Source organism: Jaculus jaculus, chromosome 2, assembly GCF_020740685.1.
Source record: "Jaculus jaculus isolate mJacJac1 chromosome 2, mJacJac1.mat.Y.cur, whole genome shotgun sequence".
NCBI lineage: Eukaryota > Metazoa > Chordata > Mammalia > Rodentia > Dipodidae > Jaculus > Jaculus jaculus.
Window position 1 is genome coordinate 80544363 of NC_059103.1, and position 18338 is coordinate 80562700.

Below are 18338 nucleotides of genomic sequence, written 5' to 3' on the forward strand. Positions count from 1 at the left end.
AGAATTTTATTTAGAAAAAACACATGCATCTTTAATTTCTACTTAATTATTAAATTAGAACTAATGAATTAAGCATTCAACTCAGTATAAACTCTAAGAAAAAGGCTGGAGAGATGGCTTAGCAAGCAGTTAAGGTGATTGCCTGTAAAGCCAAAGGACCTAACTTCAGTTCCCTATGACCCATGTAAGGGAGATGTACAAGGTGGGCATGCTTCTGGAGTTTGTAGCAGCTGAAGGCCCTGGCTCACCCATTCTTTTCTATCTGCCTCTTCCTCTTTCTCTCTCTGCCTCCACAAACAAACAAACAAATTTAAATAAAATCTCAGAAAAGCTATAAAAGTTTGAGTTCAAATATGGTAAATATTTGAGAATTAGAAGCTACAAATTAATAGATGTGACTAAAGGAAAGCACACACTTTTTTTTAAAAAAGAAGCAAAACTCTTATCAAATCTGGGTTGAAAGAATTAAAAATAATAACATTAAAATATATGTATATACTACAATTAATTATATAGAAAACATAACAAAAAGTCCATGTTGGGGAGAATGGAAAAGAAATATTGACATCAGTACATTTTCCTACATATGCAGTTCCTATAGAAGCTTCTGTCCAGTGCCTGTAAATTCAGTAATGCTGCATCCTCCTGTCCTTTGACCACCTTCCCCCATCCCCACCATTTTCTTCTCTATTTCCTTGCATTTCTATGCTCTTGTATCTTTGTAATGGAATGATTTTATAGATATGGTGAATCTCCTAGAAGTTATCTGATATTCCGAATAAACTTAAAGAAAGAAAAACAGAAAATAAAAATGTTTAAAAGTTAGTAGCAATAAAAATACTACTTAGCAAAATTTATAAAATTATTTTAAAAATAATTCACATTCTTAAATTTTATATCAAAAAGAATGATAGTAACAATTATGCCTTTTGAAGTTTTAGTTTCACCTTTTACCTTTTAATTAAAAATGAGGAATGGGAATGCAACTTCTTTTTAGATAATCAGCTTTTTGTTTAATAGTGAAGTGCTTAAAGATATTCCCCTGAAACTTAGCAAGAGGACAAGGATGGATATCTAACCCAATTACTTATTGCTTATTAGTATCTTTAAATAGAAATTATAGTAAAAGTCATGAAAAAATGAATGGCCATTTTGATAGGAATTGGTGACATCATTTTCAATAAAGATGAACACCTCAGGAGACTATATAATACAAGTGAACAAGCTTTGAATGGTCAGCTTTAAGATCAATTCATGCATGTCTGATTCTCCTGTCTTCCTTTATATGCACAAGATTCTGAGTGCGAGTCTCTAAGTATCATTGCTGAGCTGTGTGAGCCCTAGTTACAATACTTAATCTGCTGACACTTTCTGACCTCTAAAATGAAGATAATAGTAGTTTTTAACTCAGAGTGTTCGTGAAAGTAAATTGAAATAATAATTAAAAACTCATACATACTAGTTGCTGTATCAATATTAAATAACGCTAATTGCTATATTAACAAAATAGAATACATGTTTCTGTGGAAATTCAAAATTGGGTTAATTGCCTTACAATATGCTAATTGCAACCATATTAACACTATTCTTTTAGAGAGCCTTCAAATGTTCTACATATCAATGCAAAAGTAAATATTTTCTGATATTATTAAATACAATTTTAACATCGAAATAAACATTACTTTAACAACACTCATTAATTCCACATAGAGATTTTCTCAGCTACATAAGCAGATTTTAAAAGCAATGGTAATATGCTAGGTGTTTAAATTAAACTGAATTAATCTAAAACATAATATTAAAATGTGCTTTTTAAAAGAACTACATAAAATCTGGATTTAGTGAAAATTTATTTGTTATTTATTTCACAACTTGATCATTGTCTTCATTATATACTTTTTAGGTACTCATATAAATAGTAATAACTTACATATTGTACATTTATTTTTTAAATACTTTTTTTGCTCATTTTTATTTATTTATTTGAGAACAACAGACAGAGAAAGAGGCAGATATATATAGAGAGACAGAATGGGTGCACAAGGGCCTCCAGCCACCACAAACAAACTCCAGATGCATGTGCTCTTGTGCATCTGGCTAACATAGGTCCTGGGGAATTGAGCCTTGAACTGGGATCGTTAGGCTTCACAAGTAAATGGTTAGCCACTAAGCCATCTCTCCAGCCCACATATTATACACTTAATTGAAAATTATTGATTATTGTCTGAACTAATTTGACATTAAAATTTAAGAGTTAGAAGGATCCTTGTATGACAAGTTCAAATTAATTCATTATTCAAATGATTAATCTGAAATGATGAGGCTTTAGCTACTTACCCATGGTCATATATCATTCCATTACTACCCCCTTCTCTCTTTTTCCTTCCTTTTATATTTCTCTTTGCCTTCATTTGTTCTTACTACCTTTGTTCCTTTCCTTCTTCATTCTTTGACTTTCCTTTACCTCTCTGCTCCTCCTCTCATCTAGTCTTCTTTTCTCCCCTCCTGCTCTTCTGCGTTCCTTCTATTGTACTTTCTTCAATTCTTCATCTCAAGTAAACCTGGACTTTTTTTTTACTCTAACATTTGAAGTCCACTGAATGTCAAATGATACTTATATCAACTATAAAGAAATGGATTTTGAAAACTAAAGAAGTTCATTTGCGTGAAAAGCAAGAAAAGAAAATGCATAGTTGCCCAAGCTCAGTACATTGAATGTGTGCAAAAACTCTCCAGAAATGATTTTATTTCTATTTTGTATTTGAAAAAATCCTTAGAAAGAATGCTGGGGAAAAGTTTAAGAAGATTGAAGTGACTCATAAGTGGCCCTTTGGATGAGCTCAGACTCACGGGTTAAGAAGAATGATAACTTTATGGAATGAGTGCATTTTCTTACTTGATAGAGTATTTAGCAAAAATTTTGTGTGCAAAATATGAGAAAGAATGTTCTATAGTTTGTAATGAATAATTCAAAACATTTTAAATAAACATGTTTATTCTTATAGAAAAATGAGTTTGATGTTATTTTAGATAAAAATACACTTTATATTTTTAATCATATATGCTATAGATGATAAAATAAGCATATATTTTTGATAGCATTAGATATTCATGAGAATATGAACATATGATTACTTGTATATTTACTTTGATAATGCCTTTTGCAGAACACTTAAAAACAACAAACCTAGGGCTGGATAATGATAAGGAATATTGATAGTTGATTTGAAACCATATCTATATTACCAATTAATGAGATACTATCAAAGGGAATATTTTGAACTCACCAGTGAACTTTTTAATCAATATTTTACAATGTCTATGAAGAAATATAGGCCAGATTCTCTAACTTCAAAATGGCTCAGCTCTACAGAAAAACAAATGTTAACAAGATGAATGATGCTAAAGGTTCAGGGCCAAGAAGATGGAGCTAGCTAGCTAGCTAGTCTATCCAAATATGTGAGCTCCAGTTTCAGTTAGAAAACCTGTCTCAAAAAAATAAGGTGGAAGGGACATGAGGGAAGCAAGTGACATTGACCTGTGGTCTCCATGCTCCTGGAGATGAAGCATGGGCTAAAAGCAATTGAGTGGTCTCTGCTTTCCAGAGATGAAACACGGGTTAAAAGTCTTTGAATGTACACAGCTCCCTAGAAATGAATGAAAGGCTGAAAACCCTTGGGTAGGTCATTTTCTGAAAATGAAAGGTGAGGCAGAAAGTTCTAGAATTTTCAAAGATTCCCAGAGATGAATATCAGATTTAAAAGCTCACCAATGCGCAGAGCTCCCTAGGAATGAAGGTGTTGTTGTTACCTTTGAGATGCTAGCACAAAGCGCCTGACAAAAAGCAGCAGATGGGAGGACAATTGTTTATTTTGGCTGACAGTCACAAGGAGGCTCTCCATGATGGCAGGTGAAAGATGGTAGGGCACAGGCTGAACATCACCTCCTTTATACAGCAAGTAGAAACCCATAGCAGGAGAGTGAGATAAGCTAAAGTAGGCAAGCCAGAGCGAATAAACTTCAAGGTCCACCCTCAACAGCACACAACAAGACTCTCAAATTGCTACCAGCTGAGAACCAAACATTCAAAAACCTAAGTTTATGGGGGACATCTGATTCAAACCACCACATTTCACCCCTGAACCTCATACATCCTCAACCATCCATGCTGTAAAATATAGTGCATCCAGTCCAATTTTAAAAGTCTGGATAGTTTTTATCAATCTCAACACTGTTCAAACATCCTTAACCCTTGGTCTCTTGACTATGAACCATAAAACTAAAAATACATAATGGTACAGAATAAATATTCACATTGCCAAAGATGGTGTTGCAAAAAAAGTTGAAACAATGCAAGATCTAAAATTTACAGGGCAAACGTCAAATCATACAGTTGTGTGTCTACCTGAGGCCCAAACACTTTTAGGATTTCCAATATTGCCACTCCAGCTGAGCTGCTTACAGCCTGGAGAGCAATCCATCCCCTGCTAGCAGCTAACCTTGGCAGCTCTCCTGTACTCTTGGCATCTCAACTAAATCCTATGGTCTCCACTGCAACCCACGTTTCATCCTCATGGTTCTGTTAGGCCTCTGTGCAGGAATTCTGACATCCCTGCCTCACATGGCCCAGTGACTTATTTCAAAAAAGAAAAAGAAATAAAGACAGAAAAAAAATAACAAAACCAATAAATAAATAAAAGCACACTGCAAATCTATCCAGTGGCCCTTTTTTCCTACATATTTATTTATTGAAGAGAGAGAGAGAAAAGAAGATAATGGTGTATCAGGGCCTCTAGCTGCAGTAAAGAACTTTTGACCTATTCACCACCATGTGTATCTAGCATATATGGGTTCTACCCTGCATCCTTAGGCTTTGCAGACAAGTGCCTTAATTGCTAATTCATCTCTTCAGCCAGCCTGAATTTTTTATACTCCATACTACCAGGTGGACTACCAATATTTCAAATTCAAGGGGGAATAAAGCTGACTTTGAAGAACAAGACACTTCATCACTCAAGCCTCCTACTTTCCAAGCAGTTAGTATTCTTGTGATGTCCCAATGCAGAAAAGCTGGCCTAATCTCAATAGTTGTAATTTCTCTTTGTTATCCACACCTCAGCACTGAAGCAGACCAAAAATGAACCCAACATGGCTCAGGGAAATCTTGCGGAAGAGGGGGCGGAAAGAATGTCAGAGTTACATGTTGGGTCATGATTTTCAGAGACATTTATCATACTAATAACTGGGGGCTAACTCCACAATGCACGACCCATTTTCAATAAGACGGAGGGTCTAATGGGAGGGGGTAGATCACAGATGAGCCTAAATAATGGTACCAAACTGCCTGTATTTACTGAAAAGAAAACTAATAAATTAAATTTAAAAAAAAATAGTTGTAATTTCTCAAACAGGTGAAGTTGAATGGGTTTGTCTTCAGTCTACGACTACTATTTATTTCTCTGACATATCCTGTTCATACTGGTTCATTTCTATGTAACATAACCATGCACAAGTTTTCTGGATAACCAGGAGAATACAATAAGACTCTCATACAAACTGCATCTTTCCAGTCCAGATAAAGCTCTCTCATCTCATCATAAGCAAAGCTTGTATACTTCACAATTCTTTCTGCATTGAGATCTTTCAACTCTGATAAGAACAGTCCATCAAACTTGGCCAATAGCACTGCAAAGCATCTCTTAGGCCATGGTTTCAAATCCTTACACATTCCTCCTGCAAATCAATTTCAGCAGTGAAAAGGTAACTACAACAGAAATTGGAATCAGAAGAGTGAGGTCATTTCTCTTAGAAACTTTATCATATGGCTATTAGCCTTTTGGATCTTATTTGCAGGAAGAATTTAAAAGGATTTGAATCTATGGCAAGCTAGGCTAATAAATCTCAATTTATACCCCAGAAAAACACCTTCACCAGGAAGGCTCCACCTCTCAAGTTGCCATCACCTGGGAATCAAACATACTAATCACAAGTTTGTGGGGGAAACAACTAATTCAAAGCACAACAGATTGTTAGGAAAAAGTTTCCTGGTCCACAGGGTACTCTGGAGAAGAAGGGCAGGACCAAAGCCTCTCAGGTGTGCAGAGATCCCCAGGGATGAAGGGTGGGGTCAAAGTCTCTTGAGTGTGATGATGGACAGGTGGAGGTCACGCCATTTCAGAGTTCCCTGCAGCTGAAGGGGAATCCAAAGCCTGACATGTTCATAGACTTCCCAAAAGATGAATGGCAGGCTAAAGACAGGAGTGTGGAGACTTCAAAGTACTGACAATATAAAGAGTCTAATCCCAGAATGCATGATAAGCCATCTACAGCAGCATAGATGTTTTCATCTTACTGCCTACCTCCAGATGTGTAAGGCACAAAGTAAGAATACAGGTTACTTGGAAAATCAAGGCAACATACACCCTCCAAAAATTAATCATTCAGTAATGGTTTCCATTGAGATTTAAGTAAAAGAAATTCTATAAGTATCTTCAAAAAGGATAAAAAAATAAATTCCTGAATGAATTATATGAGAACATAAATATATAGTTGTTCAAAATAAAGAAGGATATAGAAAATATGAAAGGGAGTGTCACCGTGAATTTGAGGCCACCCTGAGACTACATAGTGAATTCCAAGTCAGCCCGAGCTAGAGTGAAACCCTACCTTGAAAAATCAAAAAATAAAAAGATATGAAAATATAATCCAATAGAGATACAGGGATTGAAATGCTGAAGAACAAACAAACTGAAATGCTGAGCATTAAAAATATATGTCAAATAAAAAATATCTATGGAAAGCCTTACAAGTAGAGCACACAATACTTACCTGTTGTAAGATAAGTTGGAAGGCTTGGAACAAAAATAAATTAATAAGGAGGTATGAACAGGACTTTCAAGATAACCCTGACACTTTGAATCAACAAAATTTAAGAATCATTGGCACAAAAGGTTAACATTCTAAAGGCATAGAAAGTAGTTTCAATGAAGTCATAGCAGAATATGCTCTAATTAGAGAAAAAGATGTTAAATCAGATATAGGAGACTTTTAGAACAACAAACACACAAGATCAGAAAAGGATTTCCCCTTCTCATATCATAATCAAGCCACTAAATACAGATAATTATAAAGTATATTGAAAGCAGCAAGGGCAAAACACCAAGTCACCTGTGAAGCTGAGTCCATCAGAATAATAATAAACACGTGAATTGAAAATTTTAAATCTAGGAGAGTATAGAATGATTAATTACAGGAACAAATACATAGATAAGCATGAGAGCAATAGGAGAATAACAAACACTACAAAATTTTTAAAAGGCAGGAAATAATATATACATTTTTTTAATTTTTTTTGTTTATTATTCATTTATTTGAGAGTGACAGACAGAGAAAAAGGGAGAGAGAGAGAGAGAGGGAGAGAATGGGTGCGCCAGGGCTACCAGCCACTGCAAACGAACTCCAGATGCGTGCACCCCCTTGTGCATCTGGCTAACGTGGGTCCTGGGGAATCAAGCCTCGAACTGGGGTCCTTAGGCTTCACAGGAAAGTGCTTAACCACTAAGCCATCTCCCCAGCCCAATATATACATTTTGATCATGATGAACATTAAAATTCTTGAGCTACTATTCATAAAACACAGGCAAGCTGATTGTAATAAGAAGGCAGGATCCATCTACCTGTTTTCTTGAAGAAATCCACTTCACCATAATAGACATATGACATCCTAGGTTGAAAGTATGGAAAAGCATCCTCCCCCCCCTCCCCCAAAAAATGAAACTAGGAATCAAGCAAGTGCCACTGTTCTTTTTTTTTTTTTTTTTTAGAAAAATATTTTTATGATTCATCATCAGGCAGATAGAGGTGGGGGTGGGGGGAGGGAATGAGAATGAGCCTACCAGGGTTTTTAGCCATTGCAAACAACCTCCAGATATATGTGCCACATTTTTTCATTCAGCTTCATGAGGGCACTGGGGAATCGAACCAGAGTTTGTAAGCTTTGCAGGTAAGTGCCTTAACCACTGAGCAATGTCTCCAGCCCACCATGGTTCTTACATCTAACAAAGTTCAACTTGAACCCAAAATTACAAGGAAGAGATAAGAAGACCATTTTGCACTGCATAGTCCACCAATAAGGAATTATATTTCCAAACATATGCACAAATAAGGGAACATCCAATTTCTTAAAACAAATGCTGTTAGAGATAAAGTCACAGATTAACCTTAATACAATAATAATGGGTGTCTTCAACACCCTATTGTCACTAATTGAAAGATCATTCAAGCGGGTGTGGTGGTGAGTGCCTTTAATCCCAGCACTTGGGAGGCACAGGTAGGAGGATCACTGTGAGTTCCAGGCCACCCTGAGATAACAGTGAATTGCAGGTCAGCCTGGGTTAGAATGAGACCCTACCTCAAAAAAAAAAAAAAAAAAAAAAGAAAGAAGGAAAGAAAGAAAGAAAGAAAGAAAGGAAGGAAGAGTAGACTGTGCAAAAGCCATATGTGAAGAGGTAGAAATCAGTATTAATTTCAATTTTATATTTCCTGTGACTCATATAATATCAGTAGAAGCTATCTTCTGAAAGATGTGATGGCAAAAGTTTAATTAGGATGCATAGCAAAGGAATAATAGGAAGTGTAAACGAGGGTTTGGGAGATGGTTCAGTAGATAAAGTGTTTGGCATGTACCTCCGAGTACCAAAATTCAGATTGCCAGATGTTATGTGGAAGCCAGAAGCTGTAGAGGTCTTCTGTTTTCTTAGTGTGATTATGGCAAGAAGGGAGGCAGACACACAAGACTTTCCCAGAAGCTTAAGAATAGAGCAGTGAACAAGAGACCTTACCTCAAACAAGATAGAAGGCCATGACCAATTGCAAAATTGTCCTCTGAGTAACACAATTGTGCTCTAGCACATACATGACTATTATCCCCACACAAACCAATTAAATGAAAAAAAATTAAAATAGAAAGCAGAAAAATATGAAAAACAGAAAAATTAGTTTTCTGATAAATAGATAAAGTTAAGAGTGAATAATATTTTCTTATTATGTTTATAGGTAATTGGGAGTTTTAGTAGTTTTTGACATTTATTTTCATTCAGTATGGCATCTCTAACACAAAACAGGAGAAATTACAGAGTCATCAATCAGTCACCTACTATACCATTAATTCTGAAGGATAAAGTGAACTATCTCCCTTGGAAAGGGTATACAAAGTGAGACAATAAAATTAATGAGTAATTTTATATACTGTGGGGTGGTGATGGTAGTGGTGGTGGTGGTGGTGGTGTATTTCTGTCTGTGTGTGTTGACTTTTGTTTTAATTTTATTTTTTTTTTAATAATTAGTTTTGTACTCAGCAAATACAGTCAATTTGGTACCATTATTAGGCTCATCCATTACCTACCCCCTTCCCTTGGCCCCTCCTTGTTGAGGTATATGGGTCATGCATTCTGGAGTTAGCCCACAGTTATGGGGAGGAGAAATATCTCTGCATATCTTGACCCAACATGTGGCTCTGACATTCTTTCCGCCCCCTCTTCCACAAAATTTCCCTGAGCCATGTTGAGTTCATTTTTGGTCTGCTTCAGTGATGAGGTGTTGGGGGCCTCTGGGTCTCTGGATCTCTGATTTGGTAGGAGTTGATTTTTCTCTGTGTTTATCTCCTTCACCCTTGTGCTGGTACCCAGTTCACCAAGAAAAGATACCACCAATTGTGGGCTACAAGAGGGCCTACACCTATTAAATCCTCTAAAAAAAAGTAAGGATTGTGTTGACATTTTGCACTTTGAAAAAGTTCATTCAGATTCTGATTGACATTTTTCAGAGATGGTGGCAATTTCTCCTTGAAAATAGACTAAGTATTGAAATTCAAAGAAAACTTGGGAATTTCTCTATAGATCCATGCTGCCAATTCACATAATACTACATTTTAGTACATACAAGACATTCTTTTCCCTTTTCAAAATAAATTAAGTCCTGAGATTTTAATTCCATTACAAATATTAATTTTATGATGCTTAGGTGTGTTTGTTATTAAAATTACTAGAAAGATCCTTGCAATGTTTACTCATTTAAATTTTAAATAATTGTTTTGACATTGTCTTTGAGAAAATGTCCCATGTAGACCAGCCTGACCTCAAGTTCATGATATTGCTGAGGATGACCCTATACTCTGATCCCTCCTACTGCCTCAATTCCCAAGTACTAAGATTACAGGCACACCACTCTCAACTGAAATAATTGTCAATTAGAAAAATATGTGTGAGCAATTTAGAAATATTCAATCTGTATGTCAGTACATTCTTTCTTATGTGATATTTTTTAACTTTGGTTGCATCACCAAATGCTTTAGGGGCAAGCACAATAATATTACAGTCCTTGTCCACAGTACTTTACTTTCCCAACAATGTGTTTGTCCCTACCTGCAGACAGCCTCTGAACTCAATCAGAGGGAGTTACCCTTAGCCTGAAGGCAAATGGGCCACATCTACAATGATTATGATGAACATCCATTTCATAAACATACCAAAGCACAGGAAAGACAGGACTGAAGAGCCAAAGATCCAGATTAGAGTTTCAATCTGAAAAAACTAGATAGTCAACATCTGGCTGAAAAGATTTAGCTTGAGGGATGGAGAGAGTGGTTAAGGCTCTTGCCTGCTAAGCCTAGGGACCCAAGTTTGATTCCCTGGTACCTACATAAGCCAGGTGCACAAGGCAGCACATACATCTGGAATTTGTTTGCAGGGCTTGAGACCCTGGCATGACCATTCTCTGTCTATCTCACTTTGTCTCTCAAATAAATAAATAAATATTAAAATAGCAAAATTTAGCTTGAAAACAATTATTTTTAAGAACTTTTCCATGTAATACTCTTTAATACTTCTTTTTCATATTTTATTTATTTACAAGGAGAGAGAGAATATGAATGAGTTAAAATGGGAGTGCCAGGGTCTCCAGCTGCTGCAAACAAACTACAGATGCATGTTTTACTGTGCATCTGGCTTTATCTGCTTACTAGGAATCAAACCTGGGTTGTTGAGCTTTTTAAGCAAGTGCTTTTACCACTGAGCTATCTCTCCAGCCACCTTTTAATATTTCTTATAGTTCACGTATTAATGGAGCCATGCAACAATTTAAATGGTATGATTTTTTTTTCTTTTTTCTTTTTATATTTTGAGGTAGGGTTCCACTCTAGCCCATGCTGACCTGAAATTCACTACGTAGTCTCAGGGTGGCCTTGAACTCATGGTGCTCCTCCTACCTCTGCCTCCCAAGTTCTGGGATAAAAAGGTGTGCACCACCACACCCAGCTCAAATAGTATGATTTTTAATAGCAAAATGTCCAACTATATCTTAAAACCATCTGGACTCTTTGCTATATTGATCTATTGGAAATAACACTTATCTTGTAAAATAGTTTTGAACACCTACTTTGGAGTAACAAAAACCTGCCTTCAATGCTGGCCAAAGCCTGGACAAGTATCTCGATTTCTCCATGTTTGAGTTTCTATATCTTTGAAGATTAAAAGAACACATAATTAATAACTCATTATAAAGATTAACTGAAGAAAATTTAAATACTTAGCACTTGGCCTAGCAATGAGTAGATATGGATGTAATATCTTACACCTACAACTAAAATGTCTATTGTTAAGAGCATTATTATTTCAGAGATTAGATTCATCCAAGTTAAATTAGAATTCAGTTGGCATATTGTTTTCTTCTCTCTTGTTTTTTTTTTTTTTTTGTACCCAAAAGGTATAAATGCAGTTCTATTCTCTTTCATAAAACAGGAACAAAGGAAAGTAGGCAGAAAATTTTCAGCATACAATTTAGCAGTGTTTGTATTTGTCTGGAAGGGGCTTCCTACTGCTTTAATCATAGTCACAGATGATTATTTCAAGCAAGATGCATCTTTTAGATATTTAAATATGTATTCTCATATCACAGAATTTAAATATGAATCCACTTATATGCTTTGCTATAACTCTGTGATGTCTTAAACAAAATAACATGTACTTTCTCAATATTTTAATTGAGAATTTTAATTCATGAGCATATTATAACTTGAATATAATCCCCATTCCATCACCTTTATTAGTCCCCCATCTGCCACCCAAGTTCTAGCAAACCTACTCCTATTTAAGAACTATATGTGACAATTCCATCACACCCTTCAATGCTCACGGCATACTGTGGAAGAGGTGTCCAAAAGATGGAGGAGCCAGATGGTAGGGAGGAGTATGTTGGGACAGTTAAGATATGAAGATATTGTTGCATTCATGACCTCACAGTGGAGGTCGCTACCTCCATCAGTCTTGTATAGTATTGAGCTCATCAACAGTTTGACAGAGATGATAGAGAAGCATGTGCTTTTCATTAGCAGTGCTAGCTAAAGAACTGGTAAAGCATATCACGACTCCAAGAACTGCCTGTCTTTATAATCATTAATGGTAAATTGAATGTTTTTGAACTTTCTACAACAGAATCATGTAGATTGTGGGGATATTACATTGTAATTTATTGCTGTGAAAGCTCTAACACTCTAATAAGTTTAGAGTCCAAAATATAAATTTTAATGCAGTGAAATTCAAACTGAGGGTAATATCAATTGAAGTTTCTAAGTAATCTACTTAATGATTTACATGTTAAGAATATGGGGAATATCTTGAATTTTTTTAAAAATAATTCTTTGGATAAGGTTTATCTTTGCTATTATGTTAATGATGACTTTGAAAAAGCAACTTATGGGGAAAAAGTTTATTCATATTCAGTGTCTGAGGTATTCACTAATTTTACATGCACAGATAATATGAATAAGGTAATTTGTTTGACTCTGTTGAGGCAGTATTTGTAGTAATAAATGCAAAATTCATATATAGCTTGTCTATAAAAAGTCTCCACACTGTTTTCAGTTTATATAAAATGACATAAAATATTGCCTGAGGTATATTTTTCCCTAAGGCAAGCTGAAGTGCCACAAACAAAATTATTTTTCACAGTCCTAATGTACTCCTCTGTCTTTCAATTTCTCAGAGAGCCGACATAGGGATTTCTGCTTTAACCATCACTCCAGATCGTGAGAATGTTGTGGACTTTACAACACGTTATATGGATTACTCTGTGGGAGTCCTACTCCGAAGGGCTGAAAAGACAGTGGATATGTTTGCCTGTCTTGCACCATTTGATTTGTCTCTATGGGCCTGTATTGCTGGTACAGTCCTTCTGGTGGGTCTACTGGTCTACCTCTTGAACTGGCTTAATCCCCCACGGTTACAGATGGGATCAATGACATCTACTACACTCTACAACTCCATGTGGTTTGTGTATGGTTCCTTTGTACAGCAAGGTAAGAAAAACAAAGTATATTTTGGTATAAAACGGGTATAATTTTTTCAAATATCACATGATCGGTTAGTAATGTAATTAGATACATGATTCTGCATCTAAGGAATCCTCTCAGAGATGATGCTTCAAAGGGAACATTGCCCAGCATCCCCTGGTATGCCTCAGGCACAGCAAGTTTAAGCAATAATGGCTCCAGGTCTTATGATGTAAATTGAGCATCATCATTAAAGGCAAAACTGAATGTTAGAGGTATGATTTACAAGATCATATTTTCCTGAACAAACTCAGACTTCCTTACAAATTATAACTTTACTGGTACAAAATTACTAAAAGCTAGAGACAGTACTGTTTAATCATGTAAATTACTAGAAACAGTAAAACTTATTATTTGCTCAAAAAATATTTCCTCTGTTACAAATAATCATTAGCAGCATGAAGACTGGTTAATTTAATACTATGATAAAGAATTTTTGATTAATGTTTCCTTTTAGTACATAATCTTTAAAACATGAGCTTAATTACAATTTCAGTATATCAAAAAAGGTACCTCTGCTTTGTAATAAATATCCAGTCTGCTATCATCTTTAAAAAAGTCTACAATTAATTCTTTGGTTCTTATTGTTTCAGAATAATATAATATGCTTGTATACCATATTTGAGTCTACTGCCAATATAAAATATCAAATATTTAGGACTGATAGTCTGGCAAATTTAACACATGCATTAAAAAACATAATTTTCAATGCATTTTCCTTGAATACATACTACTGTCAATAGTATCTTTGTACTCTGACTTGCTGTATGACTTCATGTCGAGCTATACATACCATATGAGGAGTTAAAAGAGGAGAAGTCATGGCTGCTAGTAATCATGTTAAAGAACCAAATGAAATCATTGATGAAATGATAGCCTCTAGGATATCTGGGCTAAAAATTACAAATATCATTAATGAGAATGTAATAGGGGTAAGAATAGAAAAAGAATCTTGTAGGAAGAGAAAACAGCAATAATCTTGTTGCAGGTTCAATTCCCCAGGACCCAAATAAGCCAGATACAAACAAATAAATGAATAACTTTATTTTAAAAAATACAAAAAAGAACACCTAATTTTATGCAGGACACATAAGTCAAACCTCCATAAGTTTTGATAAAATTCAAAACAGTAGAAATACCAGTATGAGTGATTTTGAAGACATTTTTCATAAAATAGGTCCCCAAGCCTAGTTACTTTTAAATAGAACAGTAGAGGACACATCTATATTCAGAAACCTGAAGATAAATATTTATGAAGGACTTCTACACAATAAGTGAACTGATCAGAGAGTCTTCTGAATGATATTTAGATTAGGGTAGAGTGGAAGAAAGTAGGTAATATTCCAATTTAGTTGTCAGTAAACGAGAAAAGACAACGGGGGGGGGGGTAAAGGATATGAGTATTGATGACAAATGGGGGAAACAAAATTAGATGTAATTTTTAACCTGTTTTCATCTCACAACTTTCTTTTCTGTTCAAGTTGTATGTGATTTCAGTAGCCACCAAATCTGCTAATGACACAAATTTACACTGTCCCTCTTCGAACTTTTGATTTGTATATCTAGATGTTCACTAGCAGACTCTCCAGATTCACAGGAGACAACACAAGTTCCCCCATGTCGAACATTGAATTTATTTTATATTTTGAACCTTCTTTTCATATGCATCAAACACAAAGACACACATTAGAAGCTTTGAATGTTCTTCCAATTTTTTCCCTCCTTCTTATACTTAATATTGAAATAGACTCAACTACTGTCATTTTTACTCCATAAACATTTCAAGAAGTAGAAATTTCTTCTTGAATGGAGAAATTACATCTACTTTATTTCTTACCTGAAGTAGAGGCACATCAAAGCAGTTCTCTCTTTTTCTGACTTTCCTTAGGAGAGCCTCAGAGGCACATTTCTGCTTAGTTAGCAAGTTATCACTGACATGAAAAACTAACCATATTGTTTCCATTCTTCAGATATTTGCTCAGCTTCTCAAAAGCCAAACAGTAAAGAACTGTAGTATGGATAATATCCTATCCGATGCTTCCTGTCCAATGATTAGGTCTCAGGACTCAGATTTAACTTTCCAGTTACTCTAAGCCATTGTTAATTTCTTAAACTATAAGTCGTGTTCCTTCTTTGTGTTTTGCTTGTAGCTTTCCAAATACTAAGATGTATTTAGTACCAAACTCCTCCATCTGCACGTGCACTCTCTGGTTCCAAATGGTAGCTGTCTGTTCATCTGCTAGTTCTTACTTTGGTTTCATTCCTTTCAAGAAACTTTTATTCAACAAGGGATAATCTTCTGGGAAATGCCATTGTCTTTTTTTTTTTTTTAACCTTTATCTGTGGATATCAAGTACAGGACTGTATCCTTTGCCCACAGTCCAGAGTTTTATACATATTTGGTGGTTAATATCTACCAGCCAAGTCAGTGAATGAACAAACAATAAATTGGTCAACCATAGAGTTAACAGTAATAGTACAGTTGTTAGACTGTAATATGAAATTTTAAAAATTCACTTAGCTCGCTGTTAAAGAAATTATGTGTAATTTACACACTGAGTGTATTATGTAAGACACTGAGTAGAGAAATGTATAAATAGATCTCCTGTGGTTAGAGAATTATTTTTGAGGATGTTGACTGGAGTATGGATTGGCTTTCTAAATTCTGTCTCAAGGTGACAAAAACTTCAGTAAGTTTTGAAACACCAATGAGAAAAGTTAAATGGAGATGCCCATATGGTTAACATGCTTTTCTAGTTCTAAAAGCATGCAGTAGCTATCAACAGTTATAAATATGTTAAGCAGTGTTCTATTCCAACTGCTCTGTTAAATGAGTTGCATAGCTTGTAAGTTGATGGCACATTTATATAAATTCATAATGATGGTTAATTCAGAATTGAACATAATTAACTAATTTATCTTTGAAAAGCTGCCATTTGTTCCCTTACTAACAAAGGGAGAGGTGAATTTATTAAAAGATATGAAGAGCATCTTTATGCTCTGATTAAAAATAATTAAGAAATTAATTATGAAAAAGAAAATCTGTCAATGGTACTCTCCATGCATAGGTAGTGGATTTGGTGAAAATTTCAAATAAAAATATAGTCTCCTAAGAGAAAGAATTGTTATTCCAAAATTAAACTTTTATTGAGACACTATATTGGATTGGACAGGGATTAAAGGGCATTTTTCATTAGACAGCTCTCTAAACAGAGTTTGGGAACAATTAGAAGCAGAAAAATGTTAAATAGGTATAAGTTGTTTACAAATCCTTATTCTTTAAAAAAAATCTGTGATTTCTAAACATTCTAGAAAAATAGCTTAGAAAATTCAACTGTGCGAAAGCAGCATGATCCATTATGGAGATAAACCGTACATCTGTTTGGCTAGACAAGCAGAGTTTATGAATTAGGTTGTTACATTCTCAAATGAGAGACTAATTTTATAAAATGTTTTGCTGTCATTTTGTATCCTCCCCTACCTTCATTTCTATGTACATCTCCTTGAAATTAACATATTTAAGAAATTAGAGTTTGAACTTTAAAGATCTTTTATATTCAGTGCATCAACAATGGCTCAATGTCAAGTAAGTCATGAAGGGCCTCACAGATTTGTTTACAAATGTGGTTACATATAATTCATTTGCTGTATATGAACAAATAAAATCTAAGAGAAATGTTGAATTATTCTCAAATTGTTGTTATCATTCCCCAGATATACATATTTATGGTCATGTAAAATATTTGAAGTAGAAACCAGCAAGTATTTGCTTAATACCAATCATGTCCAGGAATAGCAGGCCTTAAAGGAAAGCAAGGTGTATCTTGGGTCTACGATGTGTCATGCTTGTCCTTTGTGTTTGAATATGGCAATAAGTGCTGGTTTGAATAAAAATGTATGCCTCCAATAGACACAGGTATTTTTGATTAAACTTGCTACCTATGTCCCCAGAAAGAAGATCCTTCTAGAAGAAATGTGTCATTGGGGGTCAATGTGAGTGCTGGCTGATTGTGCTTGTGTAGCAGACAGCTTCAGGTTCGCTGAGATGAACTTCCAAACCAGGCACAGTTATGGAGGAAGGGATTTATTGAAGCTTACAGATCCATAGGAAGTTCCATAAATGGCAGAAAAAGCTGGCCTGCCTTCACAGGCCCAAGCAGACAGAGAGAAGCACAAGCCTAAAGCCAAAAGCCACACTTCAGGAACTCCTTCTAGGCACACTTTACATATCTTTAGATTGAAATCTGAAACCCACCAACACACTTTAAGATTCACCCAGTGACATTGCCTCCAGCCAGGTCACTACAGATGCAAACTATAAACAATAAAGAACTGATATATTGGGGGCCATCTATTCAAACCACCACAGCTTGTGTGTTGGCTTTTTCTTCCTCTGCTGTGGATGCTAGCGTGAACCCACTTGTTCTTCCATGATGAGGCTCCCCCTGGAATTTGTAAACCTGGAATAAACCCTGTTTATCCCATAAATTGCTTCTGGTTAGGTGTTTGTCCCAATAATGAGAAGGTAACTCCAACAGTAAAATTTGTATCAAGAAGTGGGGTCATAGCCGTGATCGATCTGATCATGTGTGTTTTAGTCTTTTGGAATGTGTTTACAAGAGGAATATGGAAGTGTACAACACTGTACTGGAAATGCCTTACAGTGTTGTATATAGAGCTTTATGGGCTATTCTGGTGAGAGTTTGGAAATGTTAAATCCAGAGAGAATTGTGGACTGTGAAGGCTTGGCTTATGAACTTTTAAAGGAAAAGAAGAGAAAGTTGCTTGAACTGGGATACAGGTTGTGTTCTCCCACTCATTCCCTGAAAATCTGATGAAGTGGAACTTAAAAGTAATGGATTGGTGTGCTTGGTGGAAGGTATAGAACAGAAAGACATGAAATCTTCATGGTTTATCATAAGAAAAAGTTCAAGTGAGTTTAAAGTTACAGGCA

General features: G+C 35.3%; 1 protein-coding gene across 2 annotated transcripts in view; it reads left to right on the plus strand.

Moving 5' to 3' along the window:
- Grid2 (glutamate ionotropic receptor delta type subunit 2) overlaps positions 1-18338 on the plus strand; it is a 1510676-nt gene that overhangs the window by 1134511 nt on the left and 357827 nt on the right. For both annotated transcript variants that reach the window (XM_045143055.1, XM_045143054.1), the window contains exon 11: positions 13039-13351. In XM_045143055.1, the coding sequence (XP_044998990.1) occupies positions 13039-13351 (313 nt within the window). The remainder of the gene's footprint in view (positions 1-13038; positions 13352-18338) is intronic.